This window comes from Oncorhynchus gorbuscha, linkage group LG25 (genome assembly GCF_021184085.1).
Source record: "Oncorhynchus gorbuscha isolate QuinsamMale2020 ecotype Even-year linkage group LG25, OgorEven_v1.0, whole genome shotgun sequence".
In the NCBI taxonomy this organism is placed as follows: Eukaryota; Metazoa; Chordata; class Actinopteri; order Salmoniformes; family Salmonidae; genus Oncorhynchus; species Oncorhynchus gorbuscha.
The window spans coordinates 32,545,183-32,566,404 of NC_060197.1; the positions used below are offsets into that span (position 1 = coordinate 32,545,183).

At 40.6% G+C, this 21,222-nt stretch overlaps 2 protein-coding genes across 26 annotated transcripts in view; one reads left to right on the forward strand and one right to left on the reverse strand.

Annotated features, from left to right (window-relative positions):
* The window catches only part of adgrl3.1 (adhesion G protein-coupled receptor L3.1), a 329,225-nt gene extending 314,867 nt beyond the window's left edge, over nucleotides 1-14,358 (reverse strand). For 17 of the 18 annotated variants that reach the window (XM_046328082.1, XM_046328081.1, XM_046328070.1 and 14 more), the window contains exon 1: nucleotides 5,485-5,665. The gene's annotated coding sequence lies outside the window, so the exon portion shown is untranslated. Of the gene's footprint in view, nucleotides 1-5,484; nucleotides 5,666-14,260 lie in introns of those variants that run through there. The other variant, XM_046328067.1, reaches the window with a different exon arrangement.
* The window catches only part of LOC124013674 (multiple PDZ domain protein-like), a 74,865-nt gene continuing 67,914 nt past the window's right edge, over nucleotides 14,272-21,222 (forward strand). For 3 of the 8 annotated variants that reach the window (XM_046328059.1, XM_046328063.1, XM_046328058.1), the window contains exons 1-3: nucleotides 14,272-14,531; nucleotides 16,517-16,589; nucleotides 19,041-19,210. In XM_046328059.1, the coding sequence (XP_046184015.1) occupies nucleotides 16,574-16,589; nucleotides 19,041-19,210 (186 nt within the window). In that variant the 5' untranslated portion in view covers nucleotides 14,272-14,531; nucleotides 16,517-16,573. The remainder of the gene's footprint in view (nucleotides 14,532-16,516; nucleotides 16,590-19,040; nucleotides 19,211-21,222) is intronic. The other 5 variants (XM_046328057.1, XM_046328060.1, XM_046328064.1 and 2 more) reach the window with 4 other exon arrangements.

The following is a 21,222-nucleotide window of genomic DNA, read 5'->3' on the forward strand; positions in this document are numbered from 1 at the left end:
GCAATCGCCCGCCTTCGATATATAAAAGCCACGGCTACGGGACTCAAATATGCCTTTTGTCACTTCCTGAAAGCAAACCTTGGCCTTAATGGCTCTTATGTTCTGTATCGTGTCCATGGTGTTTCCTCTAGGCCTTTTCTTTTAAAACACTCAAACACTTCGAGGTCATCCCTTTTTCCCGAGCTGCAGCATCAAGCATCCAATTGCACGACCCGATCTTTCAAACATGTCAATCGAGGAGGGATCCACCACAATGCTCTGGACACCTCAATACAGCCTCATTTTCTACCGGACTTTCCTTTTGTTGACAGTTTGTGAAAGCTTTTCACCCCAACCTTTCTGTCCGAGCTCTTTGTAGCCCAGGACACTGAAAGTGTTGAGCGAGACGTGCCTCAAAAGGACCTTTACTTTCCACGGCCATGGTTCTTTTCTTCCACTCTTTTCTTCTTCTGTCACATTCCTGCCACAGACAAGTCCTGGCAGACCGGCTTGTCTCACCTTAACAGCATGATCACTCCTGTCCTGGAGACCCCAGAGAGCCAAGGCCCTCACACTGGCAGCAGGGGCCTTTTTGGCCTACATGAGTGTGTGTGTGTTTTTGTGTGTGTATGTGTGTATGTGAAAAGGAGTCAGGGCAGGTAGCCCGACTGTTGTTTCCTTGGCATCAGTCATTCTACCTGGTTGTATGCAAGGATTTAGCCAAGCCTGGTTATTTGTACCCATAAAAAGACATGATTGATTGCCTGGCTACCCAAACTCCTTGCTTCAGCCAAATGCCACGGACGTTAGTTTCTTCTCCGCCATGAGTCTAGATCTGAATACCTCCGACGATTTCTAGAACACAAACATTCTAACCGTTCTGATTGGTCCCAGAAACCAGTGGGTTGGGCCAGAGCCAGGAAACACGTAGGTCAAACGGCATTTCAGAAATGTGCCATTAGTTTTCGATACTCTGATTGGTTAGAGATGATCCCATTGCTGATGACTTTGTTTTGTACAACACTCCTCATTTTGACATCACCACAAACAACTTCAACGATGGCAGTCTCAGACTAAAGTATGTAACAAACGATAGAGCAGCAGAAGAACTCATTGAGTTGCCAGGCAATATGATTGATGCTACGCTAGCATTTCTAAAGCCTTTATTCTAGGTAGAATCACAAATGTCTAACAATGCAACCGCCAGCTGCATACGGCAATCTGTAGGGATCCAAGGTCAATTTTGACAAGCCCAAGTCGTCAATCATACATTTACCCCCTCATGCCATCCAGCAACCCAAACATCTATTCCAACACCAATTTTGGCAATGTCCAAATTGGCTGAAAATGCCAAGTCACATTTGGTGTGACCTAAGTGTTATTTTGGTTGGTCAGGGAAGCATTGAAAGGGAGGGGGGCAAAAAACACAATTACCAGGTGCTGCTGGCTTCGCCTCTCTTCCTGTAATTGTTTTTCTGGCTCCTATAAAGAAACTAATTTCCCTCATTAAACACAATGTACATGGAGACAGAAGGCAGTCGGTGCAGAAGACACAATGAACAAATGGCTTTTGATTGAAGAACAGATGATTGTACATGCAGGCACCGAGATGAATATGAATTTCACCCCCGAAAACCAGTTTGTACATGTACCTGAGCAATAAGACGCATATACTGTTACATGAGCCATGTCCCGCACCCAAACAGACAAAGGAAAATAGATTGAGGTGATATTCCACAAGTTAGTGATCAAACCACTTCAACATTCCACACTCCCTCTTAATAGCTTCCCTTACTGTACCTCAAGCGGCAACGTTGTCTTAGGGCTGAATGCGATGTACAGGAAGTGCCCATTGATTTTGTTCAAAGACTACTCTTATTCAGATAAATCACATCCTCTCATCCTAAAGCTACCTGTAAATGTAATTTGAGCTCTGAAAATAATTAAGGCCTAGTCTGTCGCAAGAGGAAGATTAGAGTGAGACCGTGAAAGAGTGTGAGCACCGCAATTTACAGACATCTAAATACCCTAAATAGCCTAGTAGCCTCTAGCCTTTGTAGGCTATTCAAATCGATACAAGGCCAGTACTTTTTAAACTCCAGCCAAAGCCTTAATTTACAACAGAGGAGCTATTAAGTCATATCCTATACAGTTAAATCGATGAAGAGAATTGAAGAGCTCAATTCATACTGTAACGGCAAATGTGATTCCACCTGCTGCGTATTAACGTTCAAAATGAAAGAACAAATCACATTAATCAAATAGACTTCAGGAAAACGCAAATACACTCACTGAGAACTAAGAACAGTGCATTTGGCAAAAAAAAAAGGAAAGAAAGGAAAACGTCAAAAACAGCACACAAAATGAGATTGCTTCGGAGGACGGAATGCAATGGCAGCCCATATGGAAGTAGTCAGGATTGGTTTTGGTGAAACCTAAGTTCACCAAATTAACCCATATCATTATAAATTGACGCCATTAGCGGGAATGTGAGGCAGCGAATAGGAGGGGAGGGCTTACATCACGAGAGTGATATAAAAACAGAGGCTCTGTCCAGAGAGACAATGCAGAATAAAAGACCTCCAAGTTGAGCTGGCAAGAGCCGTTCCAGCCTATACACACACACACACCATCCGGGTTAAGAGGGATAACCAGTTGTTGCGTAGTTGTTAGAGAAACGTCTCAGTAAAACCAGCTTTGTCAAGACCACAAAACAACAGACAATAAAGACGAGGGAAACAGCCATCCTGAGGGGTAAACCGTTCATAAAAAAGGTACTATAACCCTTTATAAGGACCTTTATAATGCTTCACAAACCATTTATAAGTAAATGTCATACGAAACAGTAAAAGGGTATTTAGCATAAGTACTGGTTATGCCATTACACCTTAATTGCATTGCTTTGATTACAAAGCATATAGGCTTCGAAGGTTTTATGAAGGCTTTGTTAAACCTTTGTTGTTCGATCAACATCATTGCGGGACCTTGTCAGCTGCATATCCTGTATACAACAGCTGTTCACTAAAACATTAGGCTCTCAGTAGGTAGCTCTCTGCCTGGCTTGTAAACATGGGTGGGACCACCTGGCTAGAATTAAACATTGATAACCATCCACCGCACCGTTGATTCAAATAACTGCTTATTAAACCCAAATAAATAATTACTTCCAAATTGGATAAATTTAGGCCTAGATTTGATCAATCAATATGTTTGAGCTAACTGCCCAAAAACGCTTCCTTTCCTTCATTTATATGTACCAGTTTGATTGAAATCCAGCCCAGAACAAATAGATAAAGTTTGGTTTCGTGAAAAACCATCTACTAAGCCTTAGAACACCTAAAGCAGTAATAACCATAGGGAACCACTGTTTTCAAACAGGTAAGGGCTCCCGAGTGGGGCAGTGGTCTAAAGGCACTGCATCTCCATGCTAGAAGTCTCACTAGACCCTGGTTCGATCCCAGCTGTGATTGGGAGTCTCATAGGACAGCACACAATTGGCCCAGTGTCGCTTGGCCGGGATAGCCAGTTATTGTAATATATGAATTTGTTCTTAACTGACCTTCCAAGTTAAATAAAGAATTGAAGTACCAGCTCTGGGGTGCTGTGTGACTCCCTAATTTCCTTTTTTTGGGGCAATAAAAGGCTGTTTACAGACAGAGCAACTGATGCTACTGACAGGATTATCAATTTTCCAGACATGTTGACTTTACTGCATAAGCGGTTGGCTAAAATGAATTAGGCAAGACATCCAGAATGCACTGCAATGGGGCGGCGCCACAACAAGAGGTAAAATCAAGGTCAGCATCTCTCAATATAGTCAAAAGTGAAATCCGTCAGACATACCACCATTGGGACACTTTGTCCACAGCTGTGGAGCAAATATTATGAAGAACGACGTGGCATTGGATAAGCAAAGACAAGATACATTGAAAGTAACCTACAGGTTGACATCCAATTAAGACAGAAAGCTTCAACTGTCCTCTCGTTATTCCTCTTGGGAGGAGAATGTCAAGGTCTTCACCGTCTGAGGTAGATGGCTGTGTTAGTTTTGTTGTGGGCATGTTTACCGTACACCCACCACATTGACGATATTGCTGTAATCACGTGTCACCGCCTTGAGAGCACTTCACAGATGATGAGACAAGAATCAGCGACAAAATAGAGTGCGCGCCAGTAGACCTAGCCCTGGGTGGAATGTCTGGGAAATAACGCACAAACAATCTAATGTATCCGATGGGACCGATTCAAAATAAATGAATGTTACCGACAAAATAACAAGATATATTGAAACGAGACCAAAAGCACAACTAAGATCACTACTGTGGAGGGTTAAGAAAAGTTCTGATCAAAATGTTAGCCTAGCTACCGCTGCCCGTTTAGATTTAATATGAACGAATCAACGCTTATCTACAGTGTTTGTCCAACCCCCACAGTTTCCAGACAAGAGCCTATAGAAGCCTGTAAGCTTCATGGTAGTAAGGTAGAGGTGTTCAGAGCGGTTGTTGATAGGCCTACCTCAGGAATCACAATGTAAAAATCCACCACTACATGAGTTGAAATACATTTCTATAACATATAACCTGTGCTCTTCGTGCAAGTGATGTTTGAGAAATAAATTAAATCAGCCCAACATGCATTCTTTGGAATGAGATGATCAACATAAATGTAACCAATTCTGGTTGCTCATAAGCCTACAGTTAATTTCTGGTGAGATGCAGAGGTGCCCCACTGCTCTGTTACTGCGTCAGTTTTTCCCCTTTAACTTGCATGGTGGCACTAAAAATGGTCAGAATTCCAAAAGCGGGAAATTTGCATATAAAATACATCCATTTTCCGTTTCCCCTTGAACATCTTATTGTATACAACCCCTGTTTCAATCAGACATGGCATGCACAGGACTACCTGAACGGTTTGCAGTATCCAACACAAACTTAATTCATTGCAATACATTCATCATCCAACTTCACATTGCGCAAAAGCAATCGGTGCACATCCTTTCAAGATGCTCTGAAAGAAAGGTAGCGAATGAAGAAACGCACCGTGCACGAGCATAGTTCCAACCATTCCCTTCACAATAAACCATGATGCACCAAACTATTTGAAAATGTACGCATCGGTTCTCGTTTGGCTCGAGCAGGACGGACGCGCTCACTGAAAAATGCCTATTGTCTTTAATTAAGTGACGCTCGTTAATCACCGCAACTGACACCAGAAAGTATCGATATCTTGACAAAGCAATTCATTGCAAACTGCATAGCCAATAAATAATGCCGATAAGTTTATTTAAAAATCTAAGTCTAGCATCATTTATTTTTTTTTTTTGGGGGGGGCAGCCTAGTATATAACATCACTAGCCTACACATTGCATTGAACACTCAGCGTTGTCGCAAATATTGGATATAGGAGAAACTGCAGGTAGCCTAATTGAAGTGCATATGCGCATCAAAATATAGACGCAGATGAAGAGAAAATCATATAGTCTACATGTTAGTAGAATATTCTTACCGTGTTTTAGAAGATGATACTGATGAAACGATTATACCCTTCAAGTAGTCATCCCATTGAAAGTGTAAGTGATAAAATTGCTCACACAATATTGTCTTTCCCCAATGGATAGGCTATCGTACTTGCGCACTGAGAACCATGCAGATTTCAATCTACTCGGATGATCGAGGGAAAAGAACGCGATTACATTTACATTTACATTTACAACAATTATTTCGAATAACTCCGTTAAGGCTATAGCCCATTCTTTCACGAGTCCGGCAAGTTAATAGAAGAGCTGGAAATGTCTGTAGTATGATCCGTGTAGCCTATAGGCTACTGATGATATTGCGGGAGAAAGCCTACACAAGGAGCCCGTTCTATCTAGATGTCAATCCCTCAACATTGACACACGTCCTCTTTTGTGCAGTAGCTAGGCTACATCATGTCCTAAATAAAAAGCTCAAAGGCGTAACATGTTATATCAACAAAACAAAAAAAGAGTATCCAAAATAATGTATTTAGCCTCTTGTTAGGAAAAGGTCCACGGCAAAGAACTCGAGAAATTGTTTCCAAAACTGAGCTCTCGGCGCATGACAAACCAAATTCGGAGCACTGCCTGAGAGAAATGCGGTCTTGACTCGACTCAAGGTAGAATGCGAGAACGGCGAGAGGCAAAACTCGGATCTGGATTGACGCTCACAACATATACTCGGGCTCCACCTAGCAGCAAAGATGGGATACAAATGCAACCAACTACCAACGCGGCCTCTACCTGTATCGTGCTTAAATTACTCATGTCAAAGTCATATTACATTTTGTCAGGAAAATATGTATGTGTAACAGACGGCCTTACCAGACTAAGTGCGCCCTAAAACTGCTTGGTAAGGCTGTGGAAACGAGGCAATTGTCAACTGCTAGCAACACCGCTGGCCTCTACTGATCGGTATAAGCCTGTACAATTCTTAGTTTGCACCCTTACAAAGTTGTAGGCTAATACACCGTTTTAAGATTGCTTGAAATTGTGTGACTGTGAATGTTTTCAATCTAGAAAATGTAAAGATTCAGATGATGAAATGTTTCCAAATCAATCACCAATTGCACTCTTTCTTTTACATACAAATGTTTGAATGTCAATGGTGTGTAGACTTTGATAGTGACGCACATTCATATTAAGTATACTGGTACACCTTGAACTAGTGCAGAGAGTGGTACATTTTTCAACAGGGCTTGCATTTGAAAATATGAATCGTTATCTTGAGCGGGCACTGCTTGCCATGCACCCCAGATGGAGATGGTTTCTGCAGTTAGTGCGCTGACCAAAACTGGATGTCATTACAGTACAGATGTATGACCTTAATTTGATCACACTTTTGTTGCTGAAAATGTAATGTTCATGCACAGCAGAAAATGCAAACTTGTAGTTTATTCAAGGTTTAAAAAGTTTGTCATTTCCACTTTAAAATGTCATTGGATTTGCCCTAAGGAAAAAACGAGCCTAATTATAATCCACATAATAATTCACATTTCTTGTTTCTGCAGAATTATTTTCCTGCTGTAGTAGTCTGGCTCAAACTAAGAGCCTACATCTGTACCAGTGTTTGAAACCCCTGTTTGCTAGCTCCTGTGTGGCTATATGCTCCCCTAAAGTATTTATTTGGACAGCGAAGCTAAAACTTTTAATTTCGGCTCTCTACTCCAGCATTTTTTTTATTTGAGATCAAATGTTTCATATAAGGTTGACAGTAAAGAATGTAACCTTTTATTTGAGGGTATTTTCATATACCTGTCTACCCTTTTAGAAATGAATGCCCGATTTGAATACTTTTTCTTTTTCTTCTAATTATTTGGACAAATTCACTTATAGTGTAATAAAGTAGTCAAACGTGTAGTATTTGGTCCCGTATTCCTAGCACGCAATGACATCAAGCTTGTGGCTCTTCAAACGTGTTGGATGCATTTGCAATTTGTTTTGGAATATGTTTTCCCAATAGGAACTGAAAGATGAATAATTGATTGTGTTATTTTAGAGTCACTTTTATTGTAAATAAGAATAGAAGATGTTTCTGGATCAGATCTGAACACTTCTACAATGTGGATGCTATCATGATTATGGATAATCATAAATTCATTATGAATAATTGATGAGTGAGAAAATTACAGAGGGACAAAGATCATACCCCCCCCCCCCCCAAAAAAAAAAAATGCTAACCTCCCCTGTTATTGGTAATAGGGGAGCATGTTTTAGGGGGCATGATCTTTGTGCATCTGTAATTTTCTAACTCGTCATTATTCACGATTCATTCATGATTATCCATAATCATGGTCGCATCCAGATTGATGTAGAATTGTAAGGAAACATATTCTATTCTTATTTACAATAAAAGTGACTCCAAAATTCCTCAATAGATTATTTACCATTCATTTCTATTCTACGTCTTGGATGCATTTGCAGTTTGTTTTGGTTGTGTTTCCGAAACCAAGATGTTTGTAGAGTCACAAGCTTGATGTAGTCATTGTGTGCTAGGAATATGGGAACAAATACTAAACTTTTGACCAAACTGAATACACTATTAGTGAATTTGTCCTAATACTTATGACACCTTCATATGGGGGGGATTAGAACATAAAACACATTCATTTATAAACAGTAAAACAGAAGTGTATGAAAATACCCTCAAATAAATGGTGACATGCTGTACTGTCCCCTCATGTGAAACATATGATCTCAAATTTTAAAAACGCTTGAGTATAGAGCCAAATTAAAAGTTTTAGCTTCACTGTCCAAATAAATATGTGTAAGAGTGTATATAGCCTATAGCTGTAATATATGGCTGCCATCTTGACTGCGTTAAACAATACATGAAAACTGCCTGCAAAAGAACATTTTCCACAAACAATCATGTGAATGTCATACCACTTATGGAAATGTCACCACATCTGAGATCTTGTACCATCACACATTTCAGAGACACAAATGAGACTGAGACTGTTTAATAGTATAGGTCTCTATGTACAACAACACAGCACATAAGGCTACGTCCCAAATGGAATCATATCCTCTATAGTACACTACTTTGCAACAGAGGCCTATGGGCCCTGGTCAAACGTTGTGCAGTAAATAGAGAATAGGGTGCCAATTGTGCAGGAGAAGGAGAGATTGAGAGAGACAGAGAGGCGTGCGTCCTGTTGCTGCATCATGTTACTAACTCAGGCCCCCTCCGCTACACTTGCAGCCTTACCACTGGGCACAGATGTCAATTCAACATCTATTCCATGTTTGTTTCAACGTAATTGAATTGAAATGAAGTGGAAACTACGTTGATTCAACCAGTGTATGCCCTATGTGGTATGGTGACTATGGAGCTGTAGTGACTAGATTTAGAATAGTGAGCTTCATTGAGAGGAGGATACCATTATTGAGTCATTTGTGAATAGACAAGGGCGCATTTAAATGTATTATTACTTGTAAACACGACCATTGAGTTACTGGACAATGTATAATTGCGTGTGTGTTCCTGCCAAATACAGCTGCCAACAGTGGGGTTTACAAACACAGACAGTTAAGCACCTGAGACTATCATAAATGAACATCATAAAGTGATACATAGCACCATAAAAGCTCAATGCACCAACTTAACATGCCGCTGCGAAACTATGCCAAATATATAGCTATTTAGGAAAATTAAGCCTTATGGGGAGATGAAGGAAACCCAATAAAGTAGGACACAATCTCGTTATGCTTCCAAGCAATTTCGTCTTGAGTGTTGACTCTTTAATAGTACTGAATGCTTAAAGTGCTGAAACAACTGGAAGCTTAGTTGTCTACTTATTGTGGTAAAATGTGTGAATGCGCAGTTGTTTTTGTATTCTTTATAGAGGGTTGTTTTATATTTTTAACATCAGCATAGAGATAATGAACCTAGTTTATACTACAGGGCCATAATTGTTAGGCCTTTGAGCCACTATGTTGGGTTACTCCCATCTTACTAATTGATTGTAGGCTTTGAAGTAAGCTCAATTGAATATTATGTTTTCATGTTTGCTTTAGGCCTACTTTCTTATGGCCTGAGGTAGTGCACATAAAAGTTCTGTTGATATTTGGAAGGCATACTGACAGTTACTCTATACTGTTAACCAACATGGGGTGGCAGGGTAGCCTAGTGGTAACCGAAAGGTTGCAAGTTCAAATCCCTGAGCTGACAAGGTACAAATCTGTCATTCTGTCCCTGAACAGGCAGTTAACCCACTGTTCCTAGGCCATCATTGAAAATAAGAATTTGTTCTTAACTGACTTGCCTCGTTAAATAAAATGTAGCCTACTTTACTCACATAAAATTGATGGGGACGTGGTAACATGTCAATATTGCCGAAAGAATTTGCGAAAAAACAATGCAGTTTGTAGTCTGATGCTGACAAATCACTTGGTACACAGCCAGGAAGAGCTGTGACGCTACTGAGCACGTTTAAATGCGCACTAATAATTATATTTTCAACTGATTATAGCAGAATTATTGCAGAATTATAGCAGAATCGGCGAAAACTCATAATCGAAGTAATTTACAGCGATTAAAACACCTGGTTTTCTGAGCAATCTTTCGAATAATGAGGACATGTAAACAGTTTAATCGCCATTCCAGTGGTGTATTTAATCTGCGCATGTGCCAGCACCAGATAGCGCATCCTTACCTCTAATGCACAAGTGAAGTGAGTTTGGGAAAAACTTAAAGTATGCATCTTGTAAATAGTTTTCACATACATACGTTATATGTCCAAACTCAGAATCAAATAGTATTTGCAAAAATAACATGGCCACTGTGTTAGAACGTTTATTTGGATTGGCTATTTCCTGCATTTTTACATAAATTCTATCAGTTGCCTGATTTCAGATGTGTCCATGTAAACAGATCGTTCTTCTTGCAATGCATGTAAACGTTATACACAAGCTATTATATTAACATAACCGTGCTCACTGGTCTGGACAGGAACCCGTGAGAAAGACAGAGGAGTACCAATCGGTTTTTTAAAAAACACAGCCCCCTCTGGTGTCAGCCAAACTAGACAGCCATAGTTTGCGCCTTAATCACAGCAATAGTGTCACGATTCGAACATACCAACAGTGTCATTGCATTTGGGACACCAGAATAACATTCATTTCCAATGGAACGCTGCGTTTGTCTTGCAGCATTGATTGCTGTGCAGAAGCAATTGCAGTGTGTTCGGTTTGGTACATATCTTGGATTTATCGAATGTATGGTCAAACTGTATGCATAGAAGGCTTGACAGAAATGGTAGCAGAATGTGAATATTGAACTTTGGTTGCATACATATTCAGATAAATATGCATACTATTTTGCGCAATGACACTATTGGTGTGTTCGAAGCATCATTGCGCAAAATAGTACCGCATCATCAAGACATGTGTGCAACAAAAATTCAACATTCACCTTCTGCTACCATTTCTGTTAAACCGTCTACGCATACAGTTTCACGCATACGATTAATAGATCCATAGTATGCACCACACAGGACGCACTGCAAGACAATGGCATGGCAATGCTGCAAGGCAACCCCAGCGTTCCATTGGAAATGAATGTACTTCCGGTGTACCAAAAATACAATGTTGCTGTAGTTGTGATCAATATTTACTAAATAAAGTTTTTTTTAAAGATATGTTTATATATTTCCTGTCGATAGTTTACATCATGCTTGTTATTTTTGTTGGAAATATGTGTTCCAGAAGTTTGCCACATTTGAGCTTCTCCACTAATAAAAGCCCTTACTCCGGGCATTGCAGGGGGAACATCATGTCTGCCTCCTCACTGCACCATCCATTGTTATGGCCTCCCTAACACCAAAAGACGAACATAACACTATGTGGACAGATCAATTTACGCCTTTGTTCTTAGTGAGTCAGAATTTCATAATCAATTTGAAATGTAGTGTTTCACTTGAAATGGCATGCCCTTGTTTAAAACTGTCAATTCAATGAATGTCGGAAGTAGATATAACATTGTTGATTATCAAACAAGCCATAAATATTGACAGGGATATTTCAGTCTTTTAAATATATTCAACAAATTCGTTCACATTTGCCATCAAAACAACATAGTTATTTGTCACTCCTGCTCCCGCTCTCCCTCCCTGGCGCTCGTGGGCACCAGGCTACCCAGCATTACGCACTCCTGCCAACATCATTACGCACACCTGCTTCCCTCGTCACGTGCATCAGCGATTCATTGCACTCACCTGGACTCAATCACTTGTGTTATTTCCTTCCCTATATCTGTCTGTTCCCCAGCTCTGTTCCCCACTTCAGAATTAATTGTCATACGTCTTTGTATTGCCTGGTTTTGACGCTGTTCCTGTCCTGTTCCATGTCAACTCTCTGTACCTGCTTCTCATCATCAGCGTCAACAACAAATAATACAACATTTAAAAAATACTGGACTGGAATGAGTGTTCAGCAAGGGTCATCGATGAGCAACATCGCTACAAGAGTTACACATAGAATACAGTCCCACTTTAAATGAACAACTGGTAGACTTTATAGAGCTTCTTTTTTTTTGCCAAACTGTTTTGCCACCCTTATGATACAGTTTCTCCATATTCTGTTACGCTCTGATCTGTTTCATCTGTCTTTGTGATTGTCTCCACACTCCTCCAAGTGTTGCCCATCTTCCCCATAATCCTCTGTGTATTTATAACTGCGTTCTCTGTTTGTCTGTTGCCAGTTCGTCTTGTTTGTCAAGTCAACCAGTGTTTTTGTATCAGCTCCTGGTTTTCCACAGTCTCTCTTTTCTCGTCCTCCAGATTTTGACCCTTGCCTGTCTTGACTCTGAGCCCGCCTGCCTGACCACTCTGCCTGCCCCTGAGCCTGCCTGTCATCCTGTACCTTTGCCCCACCTCTGGATTACCGACCTCTGCCTGACCTGACCCTGCCTGCCGTCCTGTGCCTTTGCCCCTGTTGCTGTAATAAACATTGTTACTTCGACACAGTCTGCATCTGGGTCTTACCTTTATCCTATGTGAATTGAGATAATGTCGGACACTTTTTTGCTAAATAGCTCTGAAGACAAAACCCATTTCCAATCCATTTTGCTCTGAAAACGACGTTCTTGTTCAGTCATGCATTTCCCGATTCCTAGACAGTTTAATGTATCAACCAATAGGAGGCCAAGACGAAAGTGGGGGAATCATTGGATGAGCTGGCAGATTTGACAAGAGACAGTTCCCATTCTAGCCCAATATGTGAGATGATGGCAGTTATTTCCTCAGCAATTAGATAGGATTTCTGAAATAATAATGGCTATTATGTGCCATGATGATATAGACACGAATTAACCAAGCTGCATTAGACAATGCCAATGATGTAGATACCAATGTCAAGGTGTGCACATTCTGCACTGCGACAAGATAGTGTTAGCCCACTGAGCTAAAGCCTAGGCATTACCTCAGGGAGCTAACACACATTTTCAGGTCTCAAGCAAGTAACCACCTCAAATTCAACCACGCTATCTACACAGTTGAGCTGCTGCCCCGATCAGTGGAACAATAGTACACAAATACCTCCCCTATTCATAAAACATACATACAAGTGTTTAATTATGTTGCTAGCCTACATTTCAATGAGTGGGAATGCATGATACTAGTTCAAATTCAAGTTGTATTAATACCCACATAGATGGATGAATTAACAAATGAATGAATTAACAAATCGATAGATGAATGAATTAACAATCTTCATGTTCCCACAAGGAAACCAACATTTAACAGGCAAATGCCTGTGTCCCCACAGGCATTTGATACATTTAACTTTGAGAAACACCTCTCTCTCTCTCTCATATCAACATTTTATAAGCTTGGCACATCTGGGTCTGAGATGGAGCACATTATTCTATAAACAGGACACAGACAGAAGATCTAAACAGCACGCCGTGTCCTTTCCAAGGTGTCTGCTGAGCAGAAATGCTTTCGTTTTTTCACATTGCGATCACATAATGCCCCTACATTTGCATGCTCATCTGCACTTGGCCAATGCATGTCGTTTGTACTTTGGCTGCACATCCCTGGAATTGGAATTTGCGTGTGTGTCTGTGTGTGTGTGAGAGAGAGAGCAAGAAACGGAGAGACAATCGCAGCGGAAGAGATGCAGCTATACGTTGAATGATTTGAGATAATGGTAAATACCAACGGTAAACATAATGTTTTAGTACTATACAATCATTAGTGTCTATAATTTAAGGGCTCTTGTCTTTATTGATAGGCATATGTACTGAAGTTTATTAGGAAACTATTCTGCACCAAGTTGAATAAGTTTCAGGACCCCTACTTTGCCAGTAATCAGAATAGCAGAGGAGATCAGCACTTCACAATGTGAAGAACAAACAGAAAGATAAAGAGCTGTTATCTATGTTTTGACAAATGGATAAGAGTGGAGACCCTGGTTTAACATTCCTGCCAGTGACTATTTATTCAAGCATTGATGTTACCTGCAACATTGTGAAAGACTGTGTTCAGTTACATTGCATTGCATACCCCCCAATATAACCATTATAATATTCATGCATGGGATTTTTTACATTTATTTGATTTACCTAGGCAAGTCAGTTAAGAACAAATTCTTATTTACAATGACGGCCTACCCCGGCCAAACCCTAACTGAGCCCAAGCCCATGCAATTGCAGACATACATGCCTGTTGCAATACCCCGACAATCCCCAATCACGTCTTTCTGAGTGTAACCTAATGTAGCAGGCGTAAATTAAACTAGTCTGAGTGCAATACATAAGATTACCTGTAGTACATTACAGCAGGCTGCACTTCAGTCCTAGTTGGCACAGTATCCACCAAGCGGCGCTTGTGATCTCCCAATAAACCTCGGCCATCTCTACCATAGACTGTCTCAAGCTCAACTCTCCGTGCCGCTATTACTGCAAATGTATGTAGAAGATCGAGTTACAAGTACGCCCCATCTTTAAACTCTTGTCTATGCGCAGTTAGTCGAAGGACAACGGGACAGGCAATATACGTCCTATGCCAGCCGCCAGACAAGGGTCAACGCCTATGTAAGTTTCCTTCGTCCCTAAAACACGAATTCCAATTAATTTGACTAGATAAAAGTTAATAGGCTAATTGTTTTGGACACAAATCTAAAACTGAATTCCGAGTTCGGATTTGTGAGCAACATGTTGCTATTGTAAAGGCTACATTCTCAGCCGCTGGCTCAGTAAATGTTTCGACGGTGTCTGTATTATTTTACACAGCCTATGATATTATACGTTTATACCTTTGTGAGAATGTTTCAAGCACTTTGGGTGGTTTCGATCGTTGTCACAACATTATCCAACTTTTCTGTTTTTATCTGATAACGTCGGAAACCTGTTGATTCAGTGTCCCGAAGATGAGATGGAGAAGAAGGAGGAGTTGAGAAAAGCGGATTGTGTTCCTTGCCTTCTCAGTAGCCGAGACTAGCTTCAAAATAATAAAATTTAAATTCATAAACAGACACGTATACAAACAAATTTAAGTTTGAAAAAATATGACTTGAGTGAGCGAAGAACGAAACCTATGCTATAGCAGTTTTATGATTATGAATATGGACTATGGCTTGCAAAACATACATCGAGAAACCGTTATCCATTCGCGCGTCTCGGCTAGGGCTATGCTATTTGTTTGTCCAAACCGTGTGAAAGGCCCTTCATGAAACTTGAAATTGTTTTCATTTTGGTTTCAAATTCGTTTTTATATTGGGAGACAAAAAATGCTATTGTCTGTAAAAAAGAAAAGAGTGTATTGACATTTCCTGTTGTGAAGCCTACTGATGATTACCTTCGAAAAGGCTATTCAGCATTTACACCTGCACCTAACGTTAAATTATTAGGCTAATATGGGATTTAAAACAATTAAATAAGGTGCCAACAAAAAATTAAGATCATCCCTCATACCGCTTCTTATTGATAATGGATGAATGCAATTAAAGGGGGAAAATGTCCTTGCATAGCCTATGGCTGGAGTGGGTATGACTAGGTTACAACTACAGAGCATTTGGTGAGACGATTTACTGTAGGTCATGAATATGCTATATTCATCTTCCAGGATTTGTACATTATTGTATCTTGATGTATAAAAAGTGTCCCAATATTAAATGAAACATCTGTCAGAACATTGACTTAATCTCCATCACTTCATCTTTCAGTTTTAAAAGTTATCATTCTTGTGCTTGGTATGGTAACACAAATAATTTATTCCTGAATGTGTTAATGAATACATGATTTACAGTAACTGAGAAGTGATATATGGCTATTGGTTAGGCTACTGAACACAGAAGCAGAACACCTGCCTGTTATAGGCCTAATATGTATAGTAAATGGCTTTGCTAAGGCCACACAGATGCCTGATGGTAACATGCATGTCACAAAGCCATCGCCAATGTCAATTAAGGCCCCAGGAATGGCAATTGGCAGATGTTAATCCCTGAATAAGTGTATTAGCTCACATATAAAGTCTCCAACAAACTACATATGCCTAGTAAAGACCCTGCTTATTGTAGTGTAGCAGCTCTTCGGGCTAATGTTCCTATCGACTCAGTAAGGCCAGCAGGCTAGTCTTTTTCTTTAAATTACGTTTTATTGGTATGTAACTGTTATGAAAGTTGTATTGTCAATTTTGTTTTGTATTTAAATGGCACTTTAAACGTGTACATGACACTGCAACAAAAATCTCCCCATGGCGACAATAAGGTCAGTAAGTAAGTAAGTAAGTAGTGTAGCAGCTCTCCTCTGAAAAAGTCCCCAAAAAATACTCCAGGTTAAAACGGGTACTTTATATAATGTCATCTGAATGTATGAAAATTCAGAGTGGGCTGCTGAGATATTTCAAAGGTCTACTGTCAGTCAGTATGAAAACACTGGCCTGATATAAACGTTGATTAAGTAAGTAGCTTACGTGATAATGAGTGATAAAAGTAGCATTGCAGCAACACTCATCATGGTTTTATGTTGATGTCATATTCATTTGGAGGGTGTGTAACACAGATATGGGTATTTTGCAGGCCTTGACTACACTCTGGTTGATGGACAGCTATCACATCTACCGGGAATAAAAAGACATGATTGAGACAATGGGTAAGAGATCAGTCAATTTGTGATATGTCAAAGTTAGAAAAGTGTTGATTGCTAATGTTGTCGGTTATGTGCAAGGTCTCACCAGATGAAAAGAGCGAGAGGTGTTACTGTAATGTTTCGATCAAGAGAGTGAATTTGATTGATGTTATTACGTATTTAGATAATATGTTCCTCCCTAACTCTCCATCTCCCATCCAAACAGAAAGAATCCTGACTTGGCCTCTGTTATTGTCAAATCCGCCTGTGTCACTAACAAACTCAGAGTCTGAGGAGAATCCTTGTTATGAATGCTCAAACACTCAGCTACGAAAACTCAAACAAAGCACTCCAAAAGGTACAAGCAGTTAACAGAGAAATGTGTCTGTCGAGACTCCCGTATTTTTGGTTTGTTTACTGTCTCTGCTCAATGAGGTACATGTTTAGGATCTGAATTTGACCCATATTGTCACAGCAAAATAACGTTTAGTCCATCATGTTGCTTGATCGGTGGTTAGGCTATTAGCTGTACAAAAGTAGGCTACATGAAAAGTCTAATACTGTTAATATAACCGTGTGTTAGTATGGGTTTTCAGTCGCGAAGCTCATCTGCATTTCCTGCGGTGCAGAACAATTCTGACCAACAAAAGAGTGATCAAATTAAGGTTCTACATCTGTAGGCTAGCTCTCAGAAGGAACAGTGCTTTGGAACTTGTGCACGCCCTATTAGGTGTCAGTCACAGTCCGCGGTCCTCTGAAATTGGCCCGTCCTCCTGGATCAGAGGACATCAAACCCATCCTCGGCTAACAGGCTGTTCTGAGGAGGCAAGAGAGGCGAGTAGGCTTGAGTTGTTTGATTGTGGAGCTTATGCAGAGTCCAGCAAGCAAACTGTGGAGGGCCTTTTTCTCTGGTTGCCCATTCCGGGTCTGTGAGTCGAACAGCGAATCATTGATGAAATTTTTCTTTCTTCCGGTGCAAATCCAATTTCAAATCCTGTCAATTTTTATTTGTCACATGCTTCGTAACCAACAGGTGTGGACTAACAGTAAAATACTTACTTTCAGGCACAGGGCAGAGAGAAAGAAAATAAAGAAATAATAGACACATAATGAGTAATGATAACTTGACTATATACAAGGGGTAACATGCAGGGGTACGATGATGTAGATATGTACATATAACTAGGAATAAAGTCACAGATAGTAAACAGTAGCAGCAGCGTATGTGATGAGTCAAAAAAGGGTCAATGCAGACAGTCCAGGTAGCTATTTGGTTAACTTTTTAACTAACTATTTAACAGTCTTATGGCTTGGGAGTAGAAGCTGTTCAGGGTCCTGTTGGTTCCAGACTTGGTGCATCAGTACCACTTGCTGTGCGGTAGCAGAGAGAACAGTCTATGACTTGAGTGGCTGGTGTCTGACAATTTTTAGGGCCTTCCTCCGAGACCGCCTGGTATAGAGGGCTGTACGTACTACCCTCTGTAGCACCTTGCGGTCGGATGTCAAGTAGTTGCCATACCAAGCAGTAATGCAGCCAGTGCGGATGTTGCCTGTAATCCATGTCTTCTGGTTGGGATATGTACATACGGTCACTGTGGGGACGACGTTGTTGATACACTTATTAATGAAGCTGATGACTGATGTGGTAAACACCTCAATGCCATCAGATGAGTCCCGGAACATATTCCAGTCTGTGCTCGTGAAACAATTCTGTAGCTCAGCATCAGCTTTCTTGGACCACTTCCATATTGAGCACATCACTGATACTTCCTGTTTGAGTTTTTGTTTGTAAGCAGGAATCAAGAAGACAAGAGTTATGGTCAGATTTACCAAATGGAGGGCGAGAGAGAGCTTTGTATGCATCTGTGTGTCTGTGGAGTAAAGGTGATATAAAGCAAAGCTCATAGCTACATGATTCTCATTTCCTAAACTCTGTTGAACAGCGGTCGACCTTTGCTAAGCCTCGGATGGTTGACGTGTTATTTATTTTCTCCTCTCTCTCTCTCTCTCTCTCTCTCTCTCTCTCTCTCTCTCTCTCTCTCTCTCTCTCTCTCTCTCTCTCTCTCTCTCTCTCTCTTCTCTCTCTCTCTCTCCCCCCAATGAATCATTCACATAGGGCTTATCACATTAGCAAGCATGTTTGGTTCTGTGTGTTAACAGGAGCATGGGTTACTCAGATGAAGATGAAAACGTTAGAAATCTGCCATGGACTTCACATTCTCAGCAATAAAACCTGAATAAACACTGACAACCAATTAGGAACACTTGGATTAAACTCACAGAATGTTTTAGAGTAGCTGAAGGGGGCATGTCAACCTCCTATACTAACTATACTCAACTTATAAACCATTTCAAAACACTTGTGATCAGCCTGCCTGTTCATACTGATAGCTATCCCCCTCCCGCCTCTCTCGTCCCCTTTTCTCCACATGGCTGCCGCCCCTTGATGTCACTGAACTATGCGATGCTTTGCAGATACCCAGCGTGCCTTGCAGGCAGTGGAGCGGCTCCAGGCCAAGCTGAAGGAGCGGGGGGAGGTCCCCACTGAGGAGAAGCTAAGCTTGCTCAAGTCGGTGCTCCAAAGCCCCCTGTTCCACCAGATTCTGGCCCTGCAGAAGTCTGTCCAGCTCCTCAAAGACCAGGGGGTAAGACCAGGCCTCTCTTGGGGGTTGGGAAATAAGGATCACTAAGTTCACAAAGTAGGATCACCCAGGATCAGTTAAGTAACTTTGATGAACAATATAAAATATAGATCTTGATTTTCTGGTTTTAATGTCAATGGATTGTTGGGAGTGGCGAGTCAATTTAAATATCAACTGGGCTGTTTTATCCAAGCTGTGGATATGGATATGTGTGAAAGGGATCACCCAAATTACATATGACAGCAATCCATGCTTTGGTTTTGTTTTTGTAATTTGGGTGAACTGTCCCTTTAAGAATGATGGTTAGGGTAGCCATCATTCTAACCTTTACAGGGGGTCATAAACATGACGCAATAAAGTAAACAGACTTAACCTCACCCCATCTCTTGTTTCGACTCCCTAATCGGTGTTTTAAGTTTTAGTCCACATTGTAGATACATGCGTTAATGGCATAGCGGCAGACCCAGCTTGTCTTTTTGCTAATAATTCACTGCCTATTCACTAGCTTAAATGTGCAATTTTAAGTTCAGGATTGACCAAGTATGGTCTTTGCTGCAGCAGTATTATTATGTCTAGGAGTTAGAATGAAGGAAATGACTACTACTTATTTCAGTCTTGATTTAGTCTGCGTTGTATCCAAATCAAATTATTCTCTGTTTTGGCTTGCCTCCAGACAGACATAGCTTTTTTTCTCTCTCAAATCATGTATTACTGTGGGCATATTGCAGTCAGAGTTCATCTGGGCACTTTTAATAAGGTTATATAAGCAGACACAGCCAGCCAAAGCCAAAAGGCCTCCTTGACTTATCCAAGACCCATGAGAAATTGAGCATTTTTTTACCCAAGAAAGAGCTCTTGTTAGGTCACTGTGGATGTATGCGAACGGGCCTGGGTAAGTGCTTGAGACAGAGAGAGAAAGTATGTGAGCTATGCAGTGGGAGGCAAAGATGCTGCTACAGCTTGTATTTTTTTCATCCCTGAAGGAATTTAGATTATAAAATCCTTGCAGACATTTGTTTGTGTGCCGGTGCTTTATAGTTTATTTCAGCAGTGTCACATTCTTATGCACAATGTAACAACCCAATCCACACAGTATAGCATGGTTAACGGTGTTTGTGTGGCATGCTAATCTACTGTTCTTCCACCCTAATGTTTTCAAGCTAAAATAAATGTGCAATGGAGTCTATGTTTAAAGATAAAGTGAATCACAGAAAACAACATAAAAAAACCCTTAAATAATTAAAATTAAAATTAGTGGAACAGAGATTAAGCTGAGTGCTTGCGATACAAAGAGACGTTTCCGGCGTCATTGGGCGAAACCAATTTGCAGGAAAGTCGCAGTTAGTGTTTTTGGTGTCAGTCGTAACCTAAACCCACATACAGTCTGTCTGCTCCAGCCAGTAGGGCCTAAACTGTCGGTGTCGCTATGGCGACAGGGCCTGCTCGCAGAAGAGAGAGGCCGCCACCATGTCAAGTGGGGCAGAAACAATTTCTTAAATGTGCAAGAACCAAACTGGAACTTTAATCCTCTTAGCTCGGCTGGCTAACATAGCTTGTGAATGGGACAGCAACTTGGGCTCTATGCTAACTTAGCCTAGACTACAGGGTTTTTCTGTTTACAAAGGCTAAAACCTCACTACATAGGTAACTGGCTGGATGATATGTCAGCTAGTGTGTCAACAATGCTTCTTCAATATGCTAAGCACACAATTACAAGTTCAAAAGGGCAACTGAGGATGCTATATTTCAAACAAAGTGCTTATGAAGTGTTAGCTATATATTGCTAGTCCTTGTGGATCACATTCAAACTCATCATGAGCAAACATTAGAGCCAACAAGCAAATGATATTCAAAAATAGGGTTTTACACAGTGTCTAATTCATATAATCCATTAGTCACAGAAACACAGTGGTTGCAGCCCCTTTAACGAATAGCATATCAAGGCATCCAGATGGCTTTGATGGAAATATTGCATTGGAAGCAGAGTCATTGTTGGATCAGCTAAAAAGCTATTA